The following is a 16,207-nucleotide window of genomic DNA, read 5'->3' as shown; positions in this document are numbered from 1 at the left end:
AACTTGCTTCTTTGGTTTCCTTGATACATTCAAATAGATCTGTGAAAACTCACCATTGAGGAAGTATGATAACTGAAGTATCTTTTACAGTTCCTTCCACAATTATTATCAGTATTGTATAAATGGTTTACAAAGCAATTAGCAAATAGTTAAGGAATAATATTACCTGATCAATCAAAATATATAATCGTGTATGAATATATGTTTTCATCTGTCTACATGTAGTGTTCTATAAAATGATAAGCACCTTTTAACAATTTTTCTTTGATCTGCAGATAAGCCTTTAAAGAAACGAAAACAAGATTCCTTTCCACAGGAGGCTGGAGGTGCTACAGGAGGAAATAAACCAGCTTCTCAGGACACAAATTCTGCAGGAAATGGGTCACGACCAGCCTTGATGGTTAGTATCGATCTACAGCAAGCCGGACGGGCGGACTCTCAGGCAGTTCTTACTCAGGACTTGGATATTATCAAAAAGCCTGAAGAGATAAAGCAGTGTAATGATGGTTCTCTATTTGTTGCCCAAGATGATGTAATTGGAGTACTAAAACTAAAAACAGAAAACTTCCCTGAAACTCTAAGGAAAAAGTCAGATTCTGAAGGTATAAAAATGGAAGTACAACACAATGAGAACAAACAAACAGGAATACAACAAAATGAGGGTAAACGGATAGAAATTAAACACTGTGAAAGCAAGCAAGCAGAAATTAAACATGAAAGCAAACATGAAAATAGACAGGTGGATGTGAAACAAAATGAGGGCAAACAAAATAATGGCAAGCAGGAAATAAGACAAAGACCCGAGACTCCAAAACAAAAAAATGAAGTGAGGCCTGATACTCCAAAACAGAAAAATGAAGGCAGACCAGAAACCCCAAAGCAGAAAAATGAAGGCAGACCAGAAACTCCTAAACACAGACATGAGAACAGGCGTGATTCTAATAAATCTTCACTGGAAAAGAAGCTTGATATATCTAAATATAAAATGGACATGAAATCTGATCCATCCAGGGTGAAATCTGAAAGGTCTGACTCATTAAAACAGAGGCCTGATGGGCGTTCAATTTCTGATTCTGTAAGACGGGATCATGATGGCCTTAAACAAAAAACTGAGGACAGAGGTGAATCAGAACGATATAGAGGAGACCCATCAAAGATGCGAAGACCAGAATATTTGCGATCTTCAAGTAAAGGTGAACATGATTCTAAACATATCATTAGAACTGATAACACAAAAGCAGAGAGACTAGACAGGAAACACAGACATGAGTCTGGTGAGTCCCGGGATAAGCTGTCTTCTGGAGATCAGAGATCAAGACCGGACAGTCCTCGTATTAAACAGGAAAGTAAATTAAGAACTGATAGACCAAGTTTTAAATCACAGAATAGTAAGGATGATCGGAGGACAGATGGTAATAAAAGCAAAATGGATAGTAGTAAAGCACATGGAGATAGTAAAGCTGAATTTCCCAGTTATTTGTTGGGGGGAAGATCTGGGGCTTTAAAACATTTTATCATTCCAAAAATAAAACGTGATAAAGATGGCAATGTCATGCACGAAGTAAGGAAATCAGAATTTAAAGGTGAACCGAAGAATAAGGTTGAGAAGATTGGATTAGTAGAAGATCTAAATAAAGGAGCTAAACCAGTAGTTGTTCTGCAAAAACTTTCTTTGGATGATGTACAAAAATTTATTAAGGACAGAGAAGATAAATCAAGAAGCACTTGTTTCAGATCAAACAAAAACAAGTCATCTAAATCAAGTAAAGGTAAGAGTACAACATTTTATCTATTACCTTTGATGTCTTGTTGAGTTTGACTATAAAAAGTTCCTTGACAATTAAGTTATTATTAGTAATAATTACTTGAAAATAAATTGTAAAAATATTAGTTGGTTCAACTTATTTTGATTTTTAATTCATATTTCCATGAAAGTTGATGATGATAGTTATGAAATCTAGTTCTGTGAATGTAGTCAAGCAGTATTGAAGATAGCTGTTCATCCGAGCTATTTCATTTGGATTCCTATACTGAGCTGAGGGTTGACATCAGTGGTCCAAATGGTTCATTCTAATTCAGTGACTAGTTGTGATGGGATAATTTGATCTCTTAATAATCAAGATTTCCAGTTTGTATTTGGGTGATGATCTTGGCCCACCCTATTTTCAGAATGGATAAAATATTAAAGTTGCTACATCCATACAAAAAGATAATGTTGTGGAAAGTGCTGTCTTAATGTCAGTGAGAAAGCATATTGGTTCATGCTACTGGACTCTTCCTGCTTTGTTTCGTTCAGCCAGCAGAAATGGATTCAGGTACTTAAACTATGCCAAAGTTTGAATGAAAGGTATATTAGATAACATGAGCAGCTTATTTTGTATATAAAATGGAAGAGATAGTTCTATATTGCTTCCACACAAATTTTTGGGGAAGTCCAGTTCCAGTTTATTGTTCTTGAACAACAAATGCCAGAACCTTGCAAACCACTCCTGTCTACAAAACTAAGTGGGGAGAGCACAATTCAGCTGTATATTTTCTCTTGGAACAAATTAGAACTTAAAATGAGATCCTGAATCATTGTCATGTCTAAGCTTCCTGTAGGAAGCAAAACAATGTAACATGACACAGCAAAACATATGTACACAAAATGTCTTTGCGTCTGCCAGAGAGATTTAGGCATAAAGGGCCTATGTAAATAACAAAGTTGTATTGTTGACAAGGTAGTTGCACTCAAAAATATTCACTATTCCTTAAAACATCACAGTCAGAAAGGTCTCAAACGGACAATTTAAATTTTGTCTTATGTTTGAAACTATGGTGTAATCATTTTATGTTTTTGTTGGCTTTGTATCAATTTTAATTTAATTTAATTTTTTATAATGCTTTCCGTGACTTTCATAATAGCTATTCTATCTAAAGTTGTGAATTTAAAAAAAATGTATTTTCAGAAATAAATATAAAAATTAGGTAAATGAAGAAAAAGTAGTTTGCTAATATTACCACTTCTATTTCTCAGGTAAACAAATAGGATCACTGGAATTAAATTTCTACCATTCAACCATTATACTCCACAATTGAATTTTTCAGATTAATTTCAGATCGCATTTTATCTTCTATTTTCATATAATTTTTAAATTAAATGTAAATATATTTTAAATGGCTCTTAATCTACACTTCTAGCTGGAGAAAAGTCTTATGTATGGAAGTGGAAATAGATGTTCAAACAGATCATATTTATTTATTTATTGCACTTATATGAATTATAAGTTTCAGTAGATATGAAAATGTGATTTGTGAGTTATGACCACATGGGAGAAGAGATACTTTTGTGAAAAGTCTTTTGCTTCTATTAAAGTGGGAGCATATGTATTGCTTCATTGATATATCCTGCATTAGACTTTTCACTTCTTTGAAACTTGCACTGTTGAAGATATTCTCTTGTCTGTGGGTGAAAGTCCTTTCCACAGTAATACATAGAATTTCATTATGAACAGATACATTCAAGAAGGTAGACTTGAAGAAATTTTCAGTCTATCTGATGGCTTTGATGTTTACTTATTGTTGTAAATATATAGAGAAAAATGTTTGCTACCTTTATTATTTATTTGGTTTCTAAACATTACCGAAAATGTATGCAAACATTTTTCTACTGTAAGTGCAGAATCTGAATCTTTTCAGTATATTTTATATCTGTGAACAGAAACTAACTTCAGATATGTTGTTGCATGCTAATGTACACTATTTGCTTACCCCAACAATAAATGAGTAACAAATGATTGCAAAGAAAATACTATGTATTATATTTATATAAATTCTTCTAAACTAGATATATTCTGAGAGAGATAGAAACATTTTAGGTTTTTTTTTTACAACAGAGCTTATCATGTTTAAATTTCGCACTTTCCATTTTTGATAAATAGAAACAGGTAATACTGTGTGGTTTTTAAGTTGCTGTACCATTATTAATAATGTATAAATTGGCTTGGGGTTTTGATGTGAAAAGCAGTATAAAAAGTTAATTTGTCTTGTAGATATTAACAATATTTGGATTGATATTCACTCACAGTTTACTCTTGATTAATAGGTAGCATAGATCAGTCAGTGTTAAAGGAATTACCCCCAGAACTACTAGCAGAAATTGAATCTACCATGCCACTTTGTGAACGAGTGAAAATGAATAAACGTAAGCGTAGCACAGTAAACGAAAAACCAAAATATGCTGAAATTAGTTCTGATGAAGACAATGACAGTGAAGAGGCTTTTGAAAGTAAGTAGAATGGCAATTTCTTTTGATAATGATAATATATGTATTTGGTAATACGTTTTCTAGCAATTTGCAAGTCAACCTTGCTAATTTGAATAAAGCAGTTTACACAGATGAGGCTAGTATAGACTGCTGCAACACACACACACACACACACACACACACACACACACACACACACACAAAACCAGGAGGATTCATCAAAGGATTCACCCCAAAGGAGGGGAGTGAATTTAAGGGGGTGAATCCTCCTTTGGGGTGGATCCTTTGGGAGAATCCTCTGGGAAGCTTGGTGCTAAGGGACTGTAGGATGATTCCCTTTCTCTTCTGTTTGGATTGGAAGGTTTGCCTCTGCTTGAAGGGCAAAGTGGATAGATGGTTCCCCTTTTAAAACTACCAGGAGGGGTGGGGAGGAAGCTGCCCGGCCAGTCTGTATTCTTAGGGAACTGACAGAGGGAATGAGAGTAAAGAAAACTTAAAGAGTGGGGGGGAAAGTGCACGGTGGGGTTTCGGGCAGCTGGAGCAAGAGGAGAGCACCCAACCATACAAGGGATGAGACCATGACCTGAAGCTCTGGGGCGGGAAGCAAAGCGAGGCATGGGGGGCAGAGAAACGATCGCATCACCCTCCCTCCGCCACTTCTACCCACCCAACCCTGAAAGACTCACCGACTTGCAGGACCTTGTCGATGCAGCTGCCGTCAATCAAAACAATGCCTCTGCAGGAGGGCAGGCGGTTCTCGTCGGCAGTGGGGTCTGTCTCACCGCTGCTCCTGTTGTTGGAGATGGCGCTGGTGAGAGAGGCGCTGGCAGGAACCATGGAAGCTATGGCTTCCCCACCTAAGAAGCAGCTGAAATGCTGCCGGTGGAGGAATGTGCAGCACTCCAAACGTGGCAGCGCACGGGCAGAAGGGAAAGCAACAGTGGCGGAGGAAGCAATAGCGGCAGGCGCAATGCAAAGTGCCCCACCGCCACCGAAGCCAACATCCACGCTGCCACTGCCGCTGACCCGGCCTGCACCCAGCACCATACCCGGGTCTGCAGCAAAGGAGCTTGGCGGGGGTAGGGAGCTCTCTGCGCTCCGCCATGATCGGCCGTTAGCGGCTGGTGGCGAGGCGTGGCTGCCCACGGGGTGCTCTAGGCGAGGGGGGGGAGAAATTAAGTCACCCCTGAAAAGACGGCCTAGCTGTTTTTTCAGGGGTCAAAAGAAAATAAGGCCCGGCCTTATTTTCTGAGAAACATGGTAATTTGTAAATATTGAATATAGAAGCTATTTTTTAATTTTTCATTAAGATTTACAAATAAATATTTCTGAATTTTTTCCTCAAAGAGTTCTGCTGTCTCAAGAAAGAACTTTGCATGTTTAATTTCTCATAACTGAAGCCTTGTAGATTTCCTTTGCACTGATAACAGAGGTTATTTCTAGCTTCTCGGAAAAGACATAGAAAAGACAGAAATGATGACAAAGCGTGGGAATATGAAGAACATGACAGACGTTCTGGAGATCATAAAAGGAGTGCCCATTATCATGAAGGAAGGAGGAGTTCTGGTAGCAGCCGATACCGTGCTCGAAGTCCAGAAGATTCAGACATAGATGATTATTCTCCTCCTCCTTGTCTCAGTGAAGGTAATGAAACTTCCAATTGTTTTTGTCGGTTACATTCTGTTAGTGGGTGCACTTCAAGTTTCCTGTCTTAAACATTCCCATTTTTGGGGACCAAGGAGGCGTGCTTTCTCTGTTGTGACTCTCACATTCTGAAACCGCATCCACCCAGATATACAGAGAGTGCCATCTCTCCTGGGATTTCAAAAAGCCTTTAGGTCCTGGCTTTGTTCTCAGATCTGAAGTTAATGTTTGTGAGGTGCGTATTCTGTTTTTTGTTATTGTTACAGTTCTTTTAGCCCAGACTGTCTGTGGCATATGTTTTTTACTGTTTTATGATTATGTAAGCTGCTCCAGAAGCCATAACACGTTTAAATAAATAAATAATTGTCCTTTTATTAAATTAAGCAGGTTAAATTAAATCTTCCATTTGAAGATCCAGTATGTATTTACTTGAACAAAGCGGTTGAGTCTGTTTCATACATTCTTTTAAAGGCTTGCACTGCCAATTAGAGCTAATATCACCAATCTGGAGTCCGATAAATTCTACCTGTAATGAAGAGATTCAGGTTTGCTTATTAAATTACACATTAAATTACAAGGAGAAAGCCTAGGAAATGAAAGTAGCTAAATTTTACCAGAATTGGGTCACTAATAAAGGAAAGTTAAGTCCTGAATATTAATTGGCTCCAGTTTTCAAGATATAGCTTCAGGTCAAAATTGCATCAAAATAATTCAAAATTGTGAGGGGGATGAGCAGTTATGCTCCATAACTTTTCTGCAAAATGTGATACAGGAATGAGAATGGTGCCACACCAATCATTATAAATGTATCTTTTTATTGATATCAATAAAAAGATGTAACAAAAAATGTATCTTTTTATTGATACCAACTTTCCATTCATTTATTGGCTTTTCATATAACAGTTTCATGCTTTTTGCGTGAAAAACTGACTAGCTCTAACATCAGATTAAACAAGGTTCCATCTTTATTTGGTATCCAAACTGCGCCTTTTGGCTTTTCTCTTGTGAACTGCAGTAGGATCATTCCTGGGGAGATTCCAACAATAATTTGCAAGCATGGAGGTCTCCATTTCCCTTGGTATCTTTTCTCCATGTCTGCAATATCCTGGTGCAATCTCTCCCCATGCTCATCACTCACTGCCCCACAGTTCAAAAGGAAATACCTAACTCTAAATGCGAGTGTAAGAAGTGAAGTTTCAGTGACATTTTTGCACCAAGTGCAAAAATAGGACCTAAGCAAATTTTCCACATGTTTTTCATAGTCATCTACTTTGTTGTTCCTGACAAACTCCGTTGCCACGGACTTGAAGGCTTTGTACACTTCCATGTGGTACCATTTTCATTATTCTACTGTACTTTATAGAAAAGTTACAAGGCATCATGATTATTAGACATCTCCTTCCCTTGTAGGCAATATACTCGCTGTGTATAAATCTTTATTGTGAAATATCTTGAAAAGGTGCCAACCAGCCCCTTTATTATCTGTTTGCTGATTCATCTAATCAAAATATGTAAGAATTATCACATATTATCTTGGAGGTCAATAATTTCCCAAAATTTGTAGACCAGTGTTATCAATACCCAGGTGTTTTGAGGGCAGTAGCAACATTTTTATTTAGTGTTACCTTATAGAAACTGTTTGGTGCTTTCAATGAAATGTTAAAGGTTTTTTTTCTTGTAATATATGTATGTACTGTTATTCTTTAATTAACGGTGTGCTGTACAGCAGAAGTGTCAAACTCGGGGCTCACGGACTGGATGCGTCATGCGCTCCCCCCAGTTTTAGCAAAGGGGGAAAAAGTTGTGATATGTCACCTGACACCGCTGCTGTACAGCGTTTTTAAATTCTGTGACTTGGTCTTCAACTATAAATAAATACATATTTAATTTATGTTATTTTAGATATATTATAAGCCAACTGTTGAAAATGCATTTATGTAGTAATAATATATTGTTATAGAAAATAACATTTCCTTTAAATAACTAATTTTATAAGCTTTATATTTTTACTTTAAAGTGGCTAGAAAAATGAAGAAAAAAGAAAAGCAAAAGAAAAGGAAAGCTTATGAACCAAAGTTAACTCCTGAAGGTATTTTTGGATTTCTGATATTTTTGACATGCCCCAGTTTTGATTATTTAATTGCAATTACTTCTTCATGACTCAAACTATACTATACTGCCTGTTTTTTTGTAGAAATGATGGATTCTTCTACATTCAAAAGGTTCAGTGCTTCAGTTGAAAATATTTTGGACAACTTGGAGGACATGGATTTTACTGCATTTGGTAAATATTTTTTAAAGCATGCTATTTTCTTGACATGTCTTCCATGACATTGGTATTTTCTGGTCTAAACTGGGCTATGTACTTTTAATATATATATTACATACACAGACAGACAGACAGACACAAAACACACACACACACACACACACACTTTTGAGACTAACTGTACTGCCCAGAATTTCTTCAATCAGGCTTATGGATATCAGTATTAACCTGCATGCTCCACAAGAATAATTAGAAGTGGTATAAAAGACACTCCTTTAAGATTTATTAGAATGAATAATTAAAGGGAAATTTCTCAAACAAATCCAAAAGATCATATTGCACATAATAACAGCAGCAATGATAGTTTTTGCACAGGGTTGGAAATTAGAAAACATACTGTCCAAAGAGATGTTAATACAAAGAAATATTAGAATGTGCCGAGATGGACAAACTTACAATAGAACTAAAAGGCAAGGAGGAATCAGAGATGTATAATTTTGAATATAAATAAATAAGAATATTTATTAGGATGATTGAATTGTGTTGTGAAGTGCAAATTTCCTAAAGTATTTTTTTACTTTCCCGAGATCTAAATGCTGCTTAAAAGTTGTCCTGGGAAATTATAATCCTAATGTAATTAGTAATTCATGTGATGTATGAATTCACATATTGTTTGACACGTGAATACAGTCTCTTAACTTCTTGAAGTGATGCACTAATAATAATGTATCAGAAATAAATATTTATTCGTTATTTTAGTTATATATTCAATAAAGTTTGTTTTTTTTAAAAAGAAATAAATATTTCTCTATAATAAGCAGTACAGCTAGTCCTTGATTTACAAGTGGTTCTTACAACTGACCATTTAAAGTTCTGATAGATTTACTTGGGGGCACATATCACTCGTATTTGAATTTCCAAAAATCATACTCCCCCTACCACGCTCACATGATTGCACTCTAGGCACTCAGCAACCACATTTATGGTCATTTGCAGCGCCCCATGGTTATTTGACTGCAATTTATGGTCAAATTGCTTGAAAACCAGCATTTAGTTCCAGATTTAGACAAAACTACGTCCACAAAGAACCATTGGTTTATTTAACAACTGTAGATTCACCTAATGACTGCAATTACTAGCTCAATGACCACTACAATACAGGGCATAAAATTGGATTGTCATATGATTGACCTGTTTTACAACTTCATTAATTATGATTGTGATGGGCAGGCTCCAACTACTATTGTAACTCAGGGACTACTTGTACTTTGATATCTTCTGTTTTAAAACTTTAATATACATATCAATAAAGGAGAATATTTGTAGATCAGGGTTGAAATGAGGGGTCCTTAGTGCTCCCTGAACTTGGTTCAGAAAACAAGAAAACAAGCAAGCTCATAAAGCACCAAGGACCTCTCACATACATATCAATTTATTCTATTACAGTCCAGTTCTTATTTTTTATTTTTGTTCTTATTCTGATATTCCTAACTTTTAAGTTGCTTTATACCTTTCTTTTTGGTTTTAACTCTATCCCATTTAAAACTAACTCCTTCCTCTGCTTCTTTCTTATTATATTTTCTATCAATATTCTGTTACCTTCTGTGTCAAGATTCCAGATCATTTTTATTGCCCTCTCTTAACATTCCCTCTGTCATCTCCCTCTCCCTCTCCCTCTCTCTGTCTTCCTGATATTGGCTTAGCCTTTGGACTTGTCCATTGTGATTGCTTGGTCTTCAGGGAGAAGTGGGAAGAGATTTTGTCCCATACTTCATCTGGACATAATCCTTCCTGCACCCGAACCTATTACTGCATAGTTACTTAACCTATCATTGGATGGCTGTCCCAGGCAGGGAACCAGCTACCATCCTCATTACTTACTTGCTCTCATAGATCTCATGCTACCATTACTGATATATTTTCCTGCTGCCCTTCTCCACTCATTCAACATTGCTACATGTTTCTCCAGGTTCTGCTGGGGCCATTGCTACTTCTTCAAATATTTTGCTATTTTAGATATTTTCTGTCTCTATTAATTTTGGATCCTTACCTGAATAGTTTCTTGGCTCTATATGCAAAAGACCAGAGAAATCGTTTTGTAAACATTAATTTATATATTTTGTAATTATGCTGTTATTAAAGTACATCAAAAGGAAAAGTGAGCTTGTATTCTTTTGTTTTATTTTTAGGTGACGATGATGAAATTCCTCAGGAGTTATTACTGGGGAAGCATCAACTAAGTGAATTGGGCAGTGAATCAGCTAAAATTAAGGCCATGGGCATTATGGATAGGGTAAGTTACTGCTTCCTTAAAATGAAGGCGTGGCAAAAACAAGGGACTCGTTAAAAAATTGGTTTGAAATACATTTTGATATTGAAGTCACTTGGAAGAGACTGAAAAAATGCACATCTGTTTTTATCCTTGTGTTACCAAAAATATATATTTGTTGTGCTTCTCAAATAGTCCAGAGTGAACTTTTGTGAAGTCCTTTGCAAGCTGTTTTTAAAAAGTTAATTCTGAGCAAAATTGAATTTATGTTAGAGCTATTTCTTTTCAATTTTGCATGATCCATGCTCTTGGTTTGTCTAATGAATCTAAATGTCAGACACAGAAAAGTATTAATTTCTGTTCATGTATTTATTTATTGTTTGGTGATTTTTTTTTTTTTAGCTTTCAACTGAAAAAACAGTGAAAGTTCTGAACATTTTAGAGAAAAACATTCAAGATGGTGCAAAGCTTTCGACTCTGCTTAATCATGTAAGTTGTTAAAAAAGGTTGATAACATATTAAGATTACAAGTGTTTTTATTTGGAATGACATTTTATTTTATATATTTTATTTGGAGTGGCATTATTTTGATACAGGTTTGAAGTCCATCAAATATTAAATTCAAAAGTGGCTGAGAATTCAGTTTTTAACAGCATACTAGACAACACATGACTCAGGCTCCCCTTCAACTTCCTCCTTGTCTTGACTCTGCTGCTAGCTCTGCTGGCAGCTGACAGGCCACACAATACAGTCACTCAACCCAGAATGATTTGCATAGGCAAGTTAGTGATTGTGTCTCTGTGTGACCCAAAACAAGTTAGTGCCTGCAGGACAGCTATCACCACTTATGATCAGCCACATCTATGTGGTAGTAGCATTTTATATAAAGGAATATAATTCTAAACTAGGGTGGAAAAAGACACAAAATAAAAGAAACCAAAATAAAAAAAGTTGTTTTGAGTATGGATTTCTCTATCCATACTTTCACTCTGGTGAGCAATACAATGCTATTGTTAGAACACATCAGCAGATAGCTCTTAATTGGAAAAATTAATTCCCCAATTAAAAAAAGCATGCCTTATTTGGAAAGGGATTTTTTTTTCTGATAGGAAAGGATATCTTTTTAAACCTTAAAGAGGAAATAAATGAAATGCATAGAAGAGGAATATGACCTCTATTCCTTAAATTAATATTTATTGAAGGATTCAATACATTCATAAGATAAGCAATGATCTGCAAAACACAGAAAGAGTGAAAAAATGGACAAAAATAAGAGATGGGAGTAGAAAAATCTAGCTAAATCTAGTTTACATTAACGCTATATAGTATGCCTTTTCATATCTTTCTCACAGTACTCTATCATTTGCTTCTGCCACACCCATACATAACTTCATACTTAGCCTTTTCTTTAAATTTCCTGTGTCCTCTTTGTGAGGATTTCAATCCTTCCCAATTAGAAGAACTCCAAAATCAAATCCCTGAAGAAGATATAGGTAGTCCTCGACTTACAACCATAATTGGAGCCAGAATTTCCATTGCTAAACAAGGTGGTTCTTAAGTGAGTTGTGGCCAATTTTACTACCTTTTTGCTACACTTGTTAAGTGAACCAGGTGGTTAAGGCAATCTGGCTTTCCCCATTGACTTAGCTTGTTGGAAGCTGGCTGGGAAGCCTCACAAATGACAATCACTCTATCCTTGGGATGCTGCAACTGTCACAAATACATTGCCAAGTGTCCAATTTTTGATCATGTGAGTGTGGGAATTTGGCAAAGGCCATAAGTGTAAGATCTGTGATTTTTACACTGAAGTGTAAAATTAACTTTTTTTCAATATTGTAACTTAGAATGATTGCTAGCAATGGTTGTAAATCAAGGACTACCTGTAGTAGCAAATTCTTTCTGTAGTTATCTGGAAGATTATACAGATGTGACTAAAATATTTGGTGTAGATCCCGGATTGCAGGACTCTCCTCTTCTAGTTTCTGGGGAAGAGCTTTTTCCAAGTTCACAGATTAAAACTACAAGGAGGTTTCATCACCAGTGGTGACCAATTGAAAGACATATTTTACAAGTGTGGTTTGAACTAGAATGTGAAGCAACAGCCAAAATAATTTTAAATTGTCAATGTATAAAGAAGCATACAGGCAGTCCTCATTTAGTGATAAATTGGGATTGACAACTTGGTTGTTAATGATACAGTCACTAAATGGGGCAGTTGCTAAATGATAATCTAGTTAGATGCTTGGGAATAAATGAATTTAGGCATTATGTAGAAATCAAAAACGTAATACTTGTAGGAGAAGAGCAGGCAGAGTTGAGGGAATTATCAGCTAAGAGTTGCTAAGTTCCCACAAATGGTCTAAGTCAGGGATGTCAAACGTCATGGCAGTGACGTATTGAGTCTCTTTTCTCCTTAGCTAAATTGGGCGGGGGTGGAGCCAGCACATGATGTATCCGGCCCACAGCCCATGAGTGTGACACCCCTGGACTAAACCCAACCCCTCTTGAATTCCTTTGATCCTTATCTGGTGCCAATATAATGTTGAACTTTAGTTGATTAGATACTTGTATATGGGAACTGCAATTTAATGTTTGAGCCTGACAATAATAATGTTACTTTAGATATAGCTAATGGCACATCAACTAGAAAATATATTTGAAGATTTTTTAAATTGAAAAACATGAATATTTCATGAAGTTTATTAAGTGAATTTTAAAACTTATTGAGATTTTTCCATATTATTGCTGAAGCAGATTTAAGGCTAATGATCTTATTTTTGACAGAATAATGATACTGAGGATGAAGAAAGATTATGGAGAGACTTGATCATGGAGAGAGTCACAAAATCTGCCGATGCCTGTCTTACAGCTATCAACATTATGACATCACCCAACATGCCCAAAGCTGTGTATATTGAAGATGTAATAGAAAGAGTTATTCAGTACACTAAGTTTCACTTGCAAAACACACTTTATCCTCAGTATGATCCTGTTTATCGATTGGATCCACATGGTGGTTAGTATAAGAATAAATATATATATTGATTATCCTGAAAGCTAATGGTATTGAAATTGTAGGTAGGGATGTTACTGTCTGGTTATATTGACAAAGAAACATGGAATTAGAGTAGGTACTTGAACATTTCCCGTATGTAAAAATTGATCTTTGTTTTCATTTTTGAAAGGCTCAATTTCTGTGAATTTTGCTATAACTTTTTCCATTCATCAAATGTTCTATAGCTTGTTCTTTGCTATACTGTATCGTGTTCAATTTTCTTTAATAAAATTAAGCTAAGCCCCTATTCTCTTGAGTTGCTGAACCAATTTATATATTAGTCTCCTACAGCTTAGAACTTTAATTTTTTATCTTTATTTAAACTTTCACTTGTTCTGTACCAGTAAAAAACTTATTAGCAAAGTTAATGCTACCAAATTCTTAATTCATATATGCCTGTTTTTACAAATTGCCTTTCTGTCATCTATAATAGTAGTCATTCTATTTTTAAACTATTAGTTTTATTGACATTATTTTAGTTAATTTTATTTCAATCTCTTTTTTTCATGATGACTTTTGATTCCTTTTTCTAAAAATATATGATGATTATTAATTATTGATTAAAGGGAAACATATAAATCTTAATAATTTTTTTTGTCTTTCCTCTGATTGGTAATATTGCTAAAATACAATTTGATTTGATTTTTTTAGGTGGTGTGTTAAGCTCAAAAGCAAAGCGTGCCAAGTGTTCCACTCATAAACAGAGAGTTATAGTGATGCTGTATAACAAAATTTGTGACATTGTTAGTAGTTTGGCTGAATTACTAGAGATACAGCTTCTAACTGACACTACAATTCTTCAAGTAAGTTGGATCTGTGTCATTCTGATTCCCCCCCGCTTTTTCCTACAACTTTATCTTTAGTAGGTATTTTAATAACTAAAATAGATTGTTCCCCACTGTTTAACAATAAAGCTTTAAACTGTTAGTCTGCTAGAGTTATTCAATATAGTAATGTGGAAACTCAGGTCTGAATATAATAAGAATAGACAAGTATAATTTTGAAGACTAGTAACCTATCTGGCTTTCTATCTGACCATTAATCTTGTAAAATATTTGGCTTTCTAACCATTGCCAACTCTCTAGATATTTACATCTGCCACCTCTTAACTTTATATTATGTTAATGTTCCTCTTATAAAAGGATTATACAGTGTTTGAACATACTTCTTTGTAATTTCATTTCCTAGGCTAATATGGAAGCACAGAAGTCCTGTAAAAATAAAGATAATTTATTTTTTCCCTTTCAATTAAACACTGAAAATTTCTTTAAACTTAGAATTATGTTTAAATTATGTGACACAACTACTTCATTAAAATATATATATATATATATATACAATTTTAAAAGACAAACAATGATTGCATTTAACATTTTTTATCAATTTCTCAGCCATAATGAATTTATTTTTTATTTTTTATTAATAGATTTCTTCAACTGGAATAACACCTTTCTTTGTAGAAAATGTTAGTGAACTACAGTTGTGTGCCATCAAACTAGTCACCGCTGTAAGCATACTATTTAAACTAGTATTTAATTTAAAAATGATTTCGTATTTTCTGTATTTATGTATGTAAAACAATAAGGAATTCATGAGTTACTTAAATTATTTATATACCAAAAACAGTCCATTTTAAAACTGTAAACTGTAGGCCCTAAAAGCAATTGTAATTTTTAAAAATGCAGTGTGCAAGTGCCAGAATGTAGTCTATCTCTAGCATAGATTTTCCATTCAACAAAGAGAGAATTCTAGTCATTGCTGTAGCTGCAGATTTCAAGATTTATCTGAATTACTTTAAAACATAGTTATAAAATATCTAAATCATCTATAGGATAATTGGCAATAGTAAGTTAACAAATTAATTCTACAGGGATGGAGCTAGTTAAGAACATACAAAATAGGATTGGCAGTTTATTGGGTGGGGGGAAACAGAAAAAAAATGTAATGACATTTTCCATTGTATGCTTTTCCAATATAAAGAACAATATTTTTTAAAAAAGACATTGATTTTAAACAGGTTTTCTCAAGATACGAAAAACATAGGCAATTAATATTAGAAGAAATTTTTACTTCACTTGCAAGGTTACCAACTAGCAAAAGGAGTTTGAGAAATTTCAGGTAATATATAACAGCAAAACACCTATTTAATGCAGTGTGTGTGTGTGTGTGTGTATGAATTTTTTTAGGGTTTAAAATGTGCTTACCTCTTCCACCGGAATATGGAAATGAATATATGATTAACTGCATTAGCCCTGTATTAATTTCTGATGAATGGACAATATAAGGATTATTGAATTATAGTGGTGCAATAGTTAGAGCATGGTGGTTGTAGAAGAAAAAATAGATGTGTTGGAGTAAAGAATCATACTTCGATTGTCACTCAGGCAGAATTGGGGCATATTAGAGATTTTTTTAAAAGAAACAAAATAAGTTCTACTTGTACTTTACATGAATTAGTCAATAAACTTCAAAGTGATTTGTTTTGGTGGATAAATGGAAATTAAGTTAAGAATAACAGATTCTATCAGAGCAATGTAGTAAATACAAACTGCCTAGACTTGGTTCCATTTTTCCTGCTAGCTAGTTAATAGGTCTATGTCTTAGTTTAATCTTCTGCCCAAGTACATTGAAAAAAATAAGGAGGAAAGAGAGATGAAACCTAGCTTTTAAACAAATGTGTTTTTCAGAAATATAAACAATAGTTGAAAACATATTTTTAATGCG

At 34.6% G+C, this 16,207-nt stretch overlaps 1 protein-coding gene across 3 annotated transcripts in view; it reads left to right on the top strand.

Moving 5' to 3' along the window:
* Window positions 1-16,207, top strand: part of NIPBL (NIPBL cohesin loading factor) — a 157,388-nt gene that overhangs the window by 92,020 nt on the left and 49,161 nt on the right. For all 3 annotated transcript variants that reach the window (XM_026666409.2, XM_026666413.2, XM_026666412.2), the window contains 11 exons: window positions 276-1,769; window positions 4,085-4,267; window positions 5,690-5,890; window positions 7,908-7,979; window positions 8,085-8,174; window positions 10,349-10,452; window positions 10,831-10,917; window positions 13,213-13,444; window positions 14,135-14,286; window positions 14,910-14,990; window positions 15,501-15,601. In XM_026666409.2, coding sequence (XP_026522194.1) covers window positions 276-1,769; window positions 4,085-4,267; window positions 5,690-5,890; window positions 7,908-7,979; window positions 8,085-8,174; window positions 10,349-10,452; window positions 10,831-10,917; window positions 13,213-13,444; window positions 14,135-14,286; window positions 14,910-14,990; window positions 15,501-15,601 — 2,797 coding nt within the window. The remainder of the gene's footprint in view (window positions 1-275; window positions 1,770-4,084; window positions 4,268-5,689; window positions 5,891-7,907; window positions 7,980-8,084; window positions 8,175-10,348; window positions 10,453-10,830; window positions 10,918-13,212; window positions 13,445-14,134; window positions 14,287-14,909; window positions 14,991-15,500; window positions 15,602-16,207) is intronic.

Source organism: Notechis scutatus, chromosome 2 (genome assembly GCF_049901735.1).
Source record: "Notechis scutatus isolate UNSWTSFEM ecotype Mainland chromosome 2, rNotScu1.2, whole genome shotgun sequence".
Classification (NCBI taxonomy): Eukaryota; Metazoa; Chordata; class Lepidosauria; order Squamata; family Elapidae; genus Notechis; species Notechis scutatus.
This window is presented reverse-complemented; position numbering and strand designations above follow the sequence as displayed.